This window comes from Bos javanicus, chromosome 1 (genome assembly GCF_032452875.1).
Source record: "Bos javanicus breed banteng chromosome 1, ARS-OSU_banteng_1.0, whole genome shotgun sequence".
Classification (NCBI taxonomy): domain Eukaryota; kingdom Metazoa; phylum Chordata; class Mammalia; order Artiodactyla; family Bovidae; genus Bos; species Bos javanicus.
The window spans coordinates 130,814,386-130,826,723 of record NC_083868.1 but is presented as its reverse complement, the minus strand read 5'-3'; the positions used below and the strand labels follow the sequence as shown (position 1 = coordinate 130,826,723).

At 42.5% G+C, this 12,338-nt stretch overlaps 1 protein-coding gene and 1 long non-coding RNA gene across 6 annotated transcripts in view; one reads left to right on the top strand and one right to left on the bottom strand.

The window, feature by feature from the left end:
* Positions 1 to 10,935: 10,935 nt before the first annotated feature.
* LOC133249842 (uncharacterized) lies at positions 10,936 to 11,345 on the bottom strand. The gene is made up of 2 exons (XR_009737119.1): positions 11,275 to 11,345; positions 10,936 to 11,178 (listed from the first exon to the last, which is right to left on the bottom strand). It is a non-coding gene; the product is annotated as an uncharacterized LOC133249842 (long non-coding RNA).
* A 456-nt stretch (positions 11,346 to 11,801) lies between these two features.
* ARMC8 (armadillo repeat containing 8) overlaps positions 11,802 to 12,338 on the top strand; it is a 108,827-nt gene continuing 108,290 nt past the window's right edge. For 4 of the 5 annotated variants that reach the window (XM_061420721.1, XM_061420699.1, XM_061420689.1 and 1 more), the window contains exon 1: positions 11,804 to 11,887. In XM_061420721.1, the coding sequence (XP_061276705.1) occupies positions 11,843 to 11,887 (45 nt within the window). In that variant the 5' untranslated portion in view covers positions 11,804 to 11,842. Of the gene's footprint in view, positions 11,888 to 12,338 lie in introns of all 5 variants that reach the window. The other variant, XM_061420710.1, reaches the window with a different exon arrangement.

Here is a 12,338-nt window from a genome sequence, read left to right as displayed (position 1 = left end):
CGATTTTGAAATTATCTCTTCGAGGAGTTTCTAAAATTATCAGGGGTTTTTGTTTGTTTTTTTTTTTAAGGGGGCCGGGGACTCTTCATTTTCCTACTAGTCGTTTGTATAACTAGACAGCAAACTCAATGAAAGCGGAAGAATGTCTCGAAAACATCCAGGAGGGAAAAGGACCAGACTGACAGTTGATGAATTTGTGGCCAAGGCAGAAACAAATAAACAAATAAAACCCTTATGGCAAATTTAATCAAGAAAAGAATCGAACTTCTGGAGATCAAACCCAGGTTTCTTGCATTGCAGGCGGATTCTTTACCGTCTGAGCCACCAGGGAAGCCCAGGAATACTGATTCTGTTAGAGTAAAGACAGTATCTAGATAGAGGCACTCATTTTGTTTAGTTGCTAAGTCATGTCCATTCTTTTGTGACTCAATGGACTGTAGCCTACCAGGCTTCTCTGTTCATGGAATTTCCCAGGCAAGAATACTGGAGTGTTGCCATTTCCTTCTCCAGGGAATCTTCCTGACCCAAGGATTGAACCTGTGTCTCCTGCTTGGCAGGCAGATTCTTTGCCTCTGAGCCACCAGGGAAGCCAATACTCAATGATGAGCAAGATGAAAAAAGAAACCACATGTGAACTATGGAAACAGGCTAAAAAAAGCCTAATCTAGGGTAAAGCTGAACAGATATTAATTAAAACTTTGTAGCTACAACAAGACCTTTCTCCTCTAAATCAAGTCTGCTTGTTGAAGTGGTTGATTCCAAGGCAGAGAAAGTACAACATGAGCCTGGATCTTCTTGTACCAAAAAAAAAAGGTGTGCTCCTTGAAAATATGTGAGTTATTTTCAAATATCTTTTGATATTAATTTCTAACATAATTCCACAGTGATAAGAGAACAGACTCTAGGATTTCAATACCTTTAGACCATGAAAATTTTGCACCTTGTTTTATGTCCCTGGATATGTCCCCTATTTTATAGTCTGTGGTAACTGGAATAGAATTTCTATCCTACTGTTGTATGAAAATTGTATTTTCACCTAATTGTGCCTTTTAGGCCTACTATATGCTTCTACTTTTCTGTATATTCATTCTATTAGTTTTTAAGAGTTTGATAGTGAAATTCCAACTAAAAGTCTTAATTAATCTACTTAAAAAATAATTGTAATATACAGTGGAACTGTATGTAACTCTGTTCTGTATTTTCCAAGTCTCCTATAAATGTGTTATCATATTTTCATAATTTAAAAAATAAAAAAGAAAGACAAAAAGAAAATGAAAACAGAAAGTACTCAAAGAATCTGGAACATCAAAATGACATTGACTGAAGGCTTTCTTACAGGCCAAATCTGAAACAATTTCAGCATCAAAATGCATAATTGTAGTAACAGACATTAGCTCATTGAATAAAGTAAGAATACACTATTTCATTCTGACAGAAGTAAGTGAATAAACAAGTAAATAGGAAAAGAGAGCTCACATTTACATAAGAATGCTGATTGATAAGTATAGAAGGAAAGTTGGAGTTAAAAATTACCATTTACCATCATCATCATCACTGTTCCAAGTAAGAATTTTCAATGAATGTTAAAACAACTAGGAAAAACTTTGAAGAGTAATAGGATATTTATAGGGCTTCCATGGTAACTCAGCGGTAAAGAATCCATCTGCAATACAGGAGACACAGGAGACCTGGGTTCAATCCCTAGGTCGGGAAGATCCCCTGGAGGAGGGCATGGCAACCCACTCCAGTATTCTTGCCTGGAGGATTCCATGAGGTCACAAAGACTCAGACACGACTGAAGCGACTGAGCACACGAGCACACACACACACACAGGATACTTATATAGTCTCAACGTATCTATTATTTGAAGCTATTTATATGATCTCAATTATTGGAGAAGGAAATAGCAACCCACTCATTTATTCTTGCCTGGAGAATTCCATTGACAGAGGAGCCTGACTGGCTGCAATCCATGGGGTCACAAAGAGTCAGACAGGACTGAGCGACTTGCACTTCACTTGTATGATCTCAAAGTTTCTTTCCAAAAGATACTTTTCTTTTTTTTTAACAAAGAGACAAATAGGGATTTTACACTAGAGAAACCTTACAGACACCACTTAATAGAGTGATCAAAGTTAATCTCACTAGGAATGGACAAATCCACATCATTTGTCTCCTGAGATGACTTACATTATTTCTGTGGTATTCCTACAAAAAATGCATAACCTGAATCTAATCTTGAAAGATAGATAAATTGAAATTGACAAAAAATATTAAACTACCTGGCCTGTCTTTTATTTTTAATATGATTGTTGTGAAATACAAGGACAGACTGAGAAAGATTAAAAACCAAAGGATACTGAAGATTTGTGAGAATTGAATGCTATGTGCTGCTATAAAAATACATTATTAAGATAATTGCAAAATCTGAATAAAATCGGTAAATTAGATAGCACTGTATCAGTGTTAATTTCCTGATCTTGATCATTTTACTATGGCTACATAAAGGATTCCCTTGTTTTTAGAAAACACGCACTGAAATATTTAGAAACATATATATCTGCCCATTCATGTGGTGCAGGGGCTAGAAGCTAAGAAACTACATTTCTTAGAGTTCCTTGCCAGCTGAAGTCTGGATTAGGTTTTGCAAATGAGAAACATTTGTGTAAAGTTAGGAGGTAGAAGAAAAGTAAAAACCATTTCTTTTCTCTTCTGGCTCTGGCAACAGTTGTGGCAGCTCAGCACCCCGAGCTCATTTAGTGATGGTAAACTTCTTGCTGTTCCTGATCCGGAGTAAACTATTCCCTCCCTGTTTACCCAATAATTTTATAATCTTTTTGCTTAAAATACCTAAAATGGGTTCTGTATTCTTGTGTGTTATACCAGCTTAGATATCATTCAAGCAAAAGGCAAGAAGCAAGATATTTTCAGCCATGAAAGGCCTCCAAGGAGACAATACCCATGAGGCCCTCTTGAAAAAATATGACTTGACAATGAAATCCAGCCAAGTAAGAGTTGAATAAAAATAAATAACACAGGAAAGAACTGCATTTAAAAGATGGATGATTTAGAACAGAGTGAGGGAATCGGAAGTGCTGTGGTAGGGGTAGGGCACTTAATGAATGTAGGGTGGTTCTGCAAGACTATGTTGATAGGGTGACATTGAGCTTCACGAAATAAGGGAATGAGCTATGGAGCTATCTGGGCAGTGAGTTTTCTAGTCAGTTTATAAATAAAATGTTATAAACATCAAGATAAAACATCCATCCCTGCTATCTGTATCTTGTAATTGAACTAAGTGGTTGTGGCACTACCACACCTGATGCTGCTGCTGCTGCTAAGTCACTTCAGTCGTGTCCGACTCTGTGCGACCCCGTAGACAGCAGCCCACCAGGCTCCTCTGTCCATGGGATTCTCCAGGCAAGAACACTGGAGTGGGTTGCCATTTCCTCCTCCAATGCATGAAAGTCAAAGTGAAGTCGCTCAGTCATGTCCGGCTCCTAGCAACCCCATGGACTGCAGCCCACCAGGCTCCTCCGTCCATGGGATTTTCCAGGCAAGAGTACTGGAGTGGGGTGCCATTGCCTTCTCCAGGCAGTACACTAATTGCAAGAAACAAGTGAGCAAGTCTGCCGTGGGAAAACTAGAGAGGCAAACATCACAGAGATATATTAATAAAAAGAGTTCTGCGGCGACTCTAGGCTCTGCATTTTTAACTTGTCAGACCTTCCATCAGACTTCCTAATTTCATCAGACTTTTTTATTTAAAGCTAGCAATATCTCTTGTTTATAGGTTTGCTGTCTTTTCAGATTCCATTCCTGTCTTGTAAATGGTGAAGATTGAATTTACTTTGCCTAACTTGTCACCTTTACATCTCCATTTTCAAACTCATTTGCCTACTATGGTCATTATTGCTTGGAGTGGGGATGTGGGTGTCTTTTCAGTTCAGTTCAGTCACTTAGTCATGTCCGACTCTTTGCGACCCCATGAACCTCAGCATGCCAGGCCTCCCTGTCCATCAGCAACTCCCAGAGTCCACCCAAACCCATGTCCGTTATGTTGGTGATGCCATCCAACCATCTCATCCTTTCTCGTCCCCTTCTCCTCCTGCCCTCTACTTTCTCAGCATCAGGGTCTTTTCAAATGAGTCAGCTCTCTGCATCAAGTGGCCAAAGTATTGGAGTTTCAGCTTCAACATCAGTCCCTCCAATGAACACCCAGGACTGATCTCCTTTAGGATGGACTGTCCCTCCAAGGGACTCTCAAGGGTCTTCTCCAACACCACAATTCAAAAGTATCAATTCTTCTGGGCTCAGCATTCTTTATAATCCAACTCTCACATCCATACATGACTACTAGAAAAACCATAGCCTTGACTAGACAGACCTTTGTTGGCAAAGTAATGTCTCTGCTTTCGAATATGCTGTTTAGGTTGGTCATAACTTTCCTTCCAAGGAGTAAGCGTCTTTTAATTTCATGGCTGCAATCACCATCCACAGTATTTTGGAGTCCAGAAAAATAAAGTCAGCCACTGTTTCCCCATCTATTTGCCATGAAGTGATGGGACCGGATGCCATGATCTCAGTTTTCTGAATGTTGAACTTTAAGCCAACTTTTTCTCTCTCCTCTTTCACTTTCATCAAGAGGCTCTTTAGTTCTTCACTTTCTGCCATAAGGGTGGTGTCATCTGCATATCTGAGGTTATGGATATTTCTCCTGGCAATTTTGATTTCAGCTTGTGCTTCCTCCAGCCCAGCGTTTCTCATGATGTACTCTGCATATAAGTTAAATAAGCAGCGTGACAAAATACAGCCTTGATGTACTCCTTTTCCTATTTGGAACCAGTCTGTTGTTCCATATCCAGTTCTAACTGTTACTTCCTGACCTGTATACAGGTTTCTCAAGAGGCAGGTCAGGTGATCTGGTATTCCCATCTCTTTCAGAATTTTCCACGGTTTATTGTGATCCACACGGTCAAAGGTTTGGCATAGTCAATAAAGCAGAAATACATGTTTTTCTGGAACTCTCTTGCTTTTTCCATGATCCAGTGGATATTGGCAATTTGGTCTCTGGTTCCTCTGCCTTTTCTAAAACCAGCTTGAACATCTGGAAGTTCACGGTTCATGTATTGCTGAAGCCTGGCTTGGAGAATTTTGAGCATTACTTTACTAGCATGTGAAATAAGTGCAATTGTGCGGTAGTTTGAGCATTCTTTGGCATTGCCTTTCTTTGGGATTGGAATGAAAACTGACCTTTTCCAGTCCTGTGGCCACTGCTGAGTTTTCCAAATTTGCTGACATATTGAGTGCAGCACAGCATCATCCTTTAGGACTTTAAATAGCTCAACTGGTATTCTGTCACCTCCACTAGCTTTGTTCGTAGTGATACTTCCTAAGACCCACTTGACTTCACATTCCAGGATGTCTGGCTCTAGGTGAGTGATCACACCATCATGATTATCTGGGTCGTGAAGATCTTTTTGGTATAGTTCTTCTGTGTATTCTTGCCACCTCTTCTTAATATCTTCTGCTTCTGTTAGGTCCATACCATTTCTGTCCTTTATTGAGCCCATCTTTGCATGAAATGTTCCCTTGGCATCCCTAATTTTCTTGAAGAGATCCCTATCTAGTCTTTCTTATTCTATTGTTTTCCTTTATTTCTTTGCATTGATTGCTAAGGAAGGCTTTCTTATCTCTCCTTGGTATTCTTTGGAACTCTGCATTCAAATGGGTGTGTCTTTCTTTTTCTCCTTTGCTTTTTGCTTCTCTTCTTTTCACAGCTATTTGTAAGGCCTCCTCACACAGCCATTTTGCTGTTTTGCATTTCTTTTTCTTGTGGATGGTCTTGCTCCCTGTCTCCTGTACAATGTCACGAACCTCCGTCCATAGTTCATCAGGCACTCTATCAGATCTAGTCCCTTAAATCTATTTCTCACTTCCACTGTGTAGTCACAAGGGATTTGATTTAGGTCATACCTGAATGGTCCAGTAGTTTCCCCACTTTCTTAAATTTAAGTCTGAATTTGGAGTCCCCAGTAATCCAGAAGATGGTAAGCCATCTGAAGCCCTGCTGGTTTTATAGTGTCTCTTTTCCTATAAATAATTGAGGTCCTTGTCCTAGCATTGATCTTGGAAGATCTGTCAGTGTTTCCACATCTAAATGCAGTGAAGTGGTGTCTTAATTGTTTCATTAGACAAATATTTATGGAAAAGCCACACTCTGTGTGGAGCAGCACACAGAGCTTTGCCTGGTCTGTTTCTGTTGACCCTTTAGGTCAGAGCTTGGGAGCCACCTCTACCAAAAGGACTTCTTATGACTTTAGTCCTGATGAGGTTTCCTCGTAGACCCTCTCTTAGCCCCACACCCTTTCACTAGTCATCCTACATTCTAATGACTTGTCTCTCTTCTTCCCCACCCTCCCCCAGTGTCACAGGTGTGATATTAGTTCCCTAAGATTGAACTCATGTCCCCTGCAGTGGAAAGTGGAAGCAGAGTCCTAACCACTGGGCTGCCAGGGAAGTTCCTCTCTTTCATTTTTTGAAAGCTCTGTGATAACAGGGAATGTGCCTTTCTTGTTAATTGTATTAGCACCCCTGACCACAGTTCCTGGCACATAGTAGGTACCTAGTAAATACATTTTGTTGAGTGAATTAATTTCCAGGATCCTTGGTCTTCTGATTATTATTCTCTAAAGGAGTTCTTTTCTCATTATTAAAGAAAAAACAGTTGCTTAACCCACAGTGACTCCATTTTTACACTTTAATTCTTCACTCTGTGTTTTCTAAGAACAAAGATATTTTCTTATAACAGTACAGTTATCAAAATCAGTACATTAACAATACCTCATCCACAGTATTTGTTCCCACCTAGCCAGTGTTCCCATTTATGTGCTATGTAGCAAGAGGGGAATTTTATTTTTTTCAGGATTCAATCCTAGAACACAAATTGCATTTAGTAAGTGTCATGTCACTTTAGTTTCCTTTAACCTCTAACAGTTGTTCAGCTTTTCTTGTCTTTCATGCCAGTTTTGAAGGATGTAGATGTGTTATTTTATTGTATGTCCCTCAAGGTTTGTCTGATGTTGGCAGGAATACCACAGAACTGATGTTATATCCCTTTCAGTGAATAATACCATGGGATGTCTATTTATCCCACTAGTGGTATTATTAATTATAATCACTATAATAAAGTGGTATCTATCAAGTTTGAAAGTGAAGTTGATCAGTCATGTCCGACTCTTTGCAACCCCATGGACTGTAGCCTACCAGGCTCCTCAGTCCATGGAATTTTCCAGGCAAGAGTACTGGAGTGGGTTGCTATTTCCTTCGCCAGGGGATCTTCCCAACCCAGGGATCGAACCCAGGTTTCCTGCACTGCAGGCAGATGCTTTACCATCTGAGCCACCAGGGAAGCCCATCTATCGTTTATCTACTATCATTAGTAACTTGTGGGGAGGTTCTGTTTCTCATCATATTTCTCCCAATTAGTTTGAGCATTCATTGTTGATTCTTGCCTCAATTAGAACTCCTATGGTTGTCAAAAGAGTGGTTTTCAAATTCATCATTTCTTCTAAATTTGTAAGTTGAAATCCAGCCATAGCAGTTACCTAGTTATAAAAAGTGCATTTTGTGGACTTCCCTGATTGTCCAGTGGCTAAGACTGTGCTCCCAGTGCAGGGGGCCTGGGTTTAATCTGTGGCTAGGGAACAAGATCCCATGGGCCACACCTAAAAGGTTCCACATGCCACAACTAAGACCCAGCACAACCAAATAAATACATAAAAAACAAAAAGTGCACTTTCTACTTTACTGCTGTTTCTATTAAGAGACTTTTTTATTCAATTCTGCTTTATGTGTATACATATTTTACATCCTCCAAACACCTGAATTATGGATGCAGTATTTCTCATTGCAAAGCTCTTGTCGATTTTCTTTAATTGGTTGCTTGCTTAAGTGCTCTGTAATCCCATGTGGGAGAGTCCTATTGGGTCACAGAGGACTATGTATTAGAGAGCAAAGTATTGAACCTCTCAGAGACTCACTCTTTTCCTGTCTGCTTGAAGGCAGGAGCCACATCTTTATTCACTTTGAATCCCTAGGACAATGTGTGCCAAGTAAACCCACAGTTAGTGTCTGTTGAACCAAACTATATCTCCTCTGTACCACTGTTAGTCCATTTTTTTCTTTTTAATTGATTTAAGAAATCGCTTCTATTTTCAAATCTTTTAAAGGGTCCTCTAAATTCCTTTTGGGATCATTCCTTTTTTGTTTAGTTGCTAAGTCATGTCCAACTCTTGCAGCCCCATGGACTGTAGCCTGCCAGGCTCCTCTGTCCACGGGATTCTCCATTTCCTTCTCCAGGGGACCTTCCCAACCCAGGAATTGAACCCAGGTCTCCTGGATTACAGGCAGATTCTTTACCAGCTGAGCTATGAGGAAAGTTCTTTCTACACAATAAGCTTTCCTTATTATTTTTTTTTCTTTCACATTTTTTTTCTTTTCACATGCTTCTACTTTCAAAAATATGGCTTTATTTCTCTACCCTGGCAATTCCCTTTAGACGTTTATAAATACTTTTCAGATTTCTTTCCTGCTGTGTTGTTCTTAGTTACTCAGATATGTCCAACTCTTTCTGACCCCATGGACTGTAGCCCACCAAGTTTCTCTGTCCCTGGGGGATTCTCCAGGCAAGAATACTGGAGTGGGTTGCCATGACCTCCTCCAGGGTATCTTCCCAACCCAAAGATCAAACCGCATTGCGAGCAGATTCTTTACCATCTGAGTCACCTGGGAAACCCAAGAATACTGGAGTGGGTAGCCTATCCCTTCTCCAGGGGAACTTCCTGACCCAGGAATCGAACCAGGGTCTCCTGCATTGCAGGAGGATGCTTTACCAGCTGAGCCACCCTTATTTTCTGTTGTGTATTCCTACTTTTTCTTTATTAAACTCACACTTTGTTGTGATTTTTTTCATAAATTAATACTGCTTTGAGAAAGGGAAGGATGGGCTGAAATTTCATTCCTGTGTGTTGAGGAGTCTGTGTGGCTGTTCCCAAAGTTAACTGTTTTGTTGTTGCTGTTCCATGGAGGCTGAAACAAATTTTTTAAATTACCCCTCAATTTCTACTCATTATTTAGGTTTGAAGGATGTACTTATGATTCACTTCAGCTCAGTTCAATTGCTTAGTCATGTCTGACTATGGCCCCGTGGACTGCAGCATGCCAGGCTTTCCTGTCCATCACCAACTCCCAGAGCTTACTCAAACTCATGTCCATTGAGTTGGTGATGCCATCCAACCATCTCATCCTCTGTCATCCCCTTCTCCTCTCACTTTTGGACTAGAAATGGGATGCCTGATCCCAGAGCTTAGGGCTTTGCTAATCAATACTTCCTTCCTGTAAAACAGTCGTGTCATGTTCTGGAAATAAAACAGAAAAGCCTGGATGCTTTGATTTTAGCCACAGTTGTAATGAGGGTTCTATTGCAAGTTTAGATGTATGCTATCTAAATGCATGCATGCAGCTTCAGTCATGTCCAACTCTTTGTGACCCCATGGACTGTAACCCACCAGCCTCCTCTGACCATGGGATTCTCCAGGCAAGAATACTGGAGTGGGTTGTCAGGCCCTCCTCCAGAGGAACTCCCCGACCCAGGGATCAAACCTATGACTCCTTCATCTCCTGCACTGCAGGTGGATTCTTTACAGCTGACCCATTAGGGAAATGTTCTCTGCATTCTACCCTAAATGTGAGCCTTCACATTCTGCTTTTCTACATCAGGTTAGGGAAGCCCTCTCTGTTCTATGCAGAAGTACAATCCAGGAGGGTAGAGAATTAAAAGCTGTGGGAAACTCTTAGTACAGGATGGGAGTGGTGAATTAATGCTCCAACCTCACGATGGCTATCCAGGATTGGAGGCATGCTATAAGTTTTTCAGGGGTCCTTAAGGAATAAGCAGTGACTTCAACAATGGACCCTTACACCGACTTTTTCTTCTTTCTTGTCCCACTCTTGCTGATCCATCAATTCTGTTCCATGGAAACCCTTTCTAAATAAACTAGCTGCACCCAAATCACTGTCCCCAAGATCTACCTTTGGGAGTGCCCAAACTAAGCCACCTGGAGGAGGGCATGGTTTTCTTGCCTGAAGAATCCTGTGGACAGAGGAGCCTGGCAGCCTACAGTCCATAAAGTCGCACAGTTGGACACGACTGAAGTAGCTTAGCAGGCACGCTCTGTACAAGGGCTATGATCTGCTCTTTTGTGGTTTGTAGTGGTATATGATATGGTCCTAGGTGATACATGATGGACATTTAAACATTTTTGTAGTTATTATGTTAATGTGTACTAGACTAAAAATATACTTGACTTTTCAGAGCCTTATGGTTTAGGATGAGGCTAAAATTAATGAGTTGAAATTGGTTTTAAAGAAAAACATTGAGGGAATAATACCTGGGTGCAGATTGGCAAACATTGTGTGGGTGGTATGCAGGGTAATGAAATTTGGGGAATAGTGTTGCGGCAGGAAGAAAACCTAAAATGAAATCCCTGCTTTCTAGAAGGTCAACAGTGAGGGAACACTGGCCCACAAGCAAGAATGATTAGTACCACAATAAATTTGGAAACCAAATACAGGGATAAGATAGGAAAACAGTGAGGAGCAAAGTGAAAGCTACGCTAGAGCTACAACCTCCATGGGAAGGCTATTATCCTAGTCCAGGGGAGAGGTAATACCAGCCTGCGTTAGGGAGTGTCTTCAGCAATGGCATAAGGACGAGTAATATAATAGGTTCATTGCAATCATGCTGTGAAAACCTCGCTGGTTGCGAACAGCATGAAGTTGAAACCTGTTCAGCCAAATCCAGAGCAGCTTTGTCCACATATATACACAACCACACAAATGGAATGAGAGAGCTGAACTCGTCAGTCAGAAAATAGAATTAGAAGCATATTTTTATTTGGCTTCAACGATCAGAGCGGTAGTGTGAATTAGTCAGATTCTTGCCCCCATTTTTTTTTTTTTTTCTACTTGACTCAGAGGCTCGAGAAACGCTAACACATATACAGCGCTTTCTATGTCTCAGGCATGTTGTAAGAGCTTTACATTTTCCATTCTTCTAACCCTTTATTTGACACAGGAGGAAACTGAAGCATGGGAGATGCCCAGGTAATGCAGCTCTGTGAAACAGCAAGGAATAAATTCAGGCGTTCTGGCTCTAGAGTATCTATTCTTTACACTAGAATAAAGAGTCGGAAAATGCTGAAACAGCTCACCCTTCAGCGTCGGATCGTGAAATACTCTTACTGGTGGCAGAACACTTGGCTCTGGGATCACAGTTTCTCCTGTAAGATGGAGATAATAACGACGCTAGGAGTTTGGTGCAAAGAAGGAGTGAGATAATGAATGTGAAAGTGAACTTCAAATTATGTAGGTGGCTCCACACACCAGTCTTTTGGGATAATGAGAACGGGAACTCAAGAAATTGTAACGAATCAATCTATGAAGCTCCCGACTCCGCCCCTGACGCTCCTCCCTCCGCGAGCCGCAGGTGGGGCCGGCAGGTCTTCTTTGCGCATGCGGGAACTGCTGCCCATCTCTAACCCAGGCTGAGAGTAGCTGCCGTTTCTGAGAGGACGATTCGTAAGGAGGCCCCTGGCGCGGTTTCCCATTGCTCGTCCCTCTGCGGGCTTTGGCCATAGTTCAGCGGTGTCTAGAGGGTGGTCTGTTCTCGTCTACCTGCCTGACTTTCTGCAGAGGTACCTGTGGTTGGCCCAGTAGTAGGCTGTCGAAAGTGCCGGCCCCCGCGCCGGCGCCGGCTGCAGCCGGGTGGGAAGGCTCAAGATGGCGTGCCTGTTGGAGACCCCAATCCGCATGAGCGTCCTCTCGGTGAGTGACCCGCCGCAGCCGCTCGCTTGCCCGCGCGGGAGCTCGGGCCCAGCCCGCGCCATTCACCACCAACGCCGTCTGCCTCTTGGGCACCACCCCTTGGGGTGGCCTCTGGCTCAGCTCTGGGCCGGGGAGTGAGAGAGGGTGGGCGGGCGGGATAGACTGGATCCCAGCCGAGCTCGAGACGTCTCCAACTCCCGGAGCGCTCACCGGTGCCGGTTCTCAGGACGGCGTCCGGCGGGCGGGGTGGTTGGGCATACGGGCAGCTGGCCCAGCGGCGCGGCTTGGGCTTTGCCAGTTGTTTCACCGAGCCCTCCTCTTAGCGATGCCGGTTCCCCGGGGCCGAGCACTCTGCTCCGTGAGGCGCCGGGCTTGCCGCTGACCTGGAGATGAGTGCCCACTTAGCCACCCCTCCCCCCGGCCGCTGTGGCAAAAAGAGATAGAGGGTTCT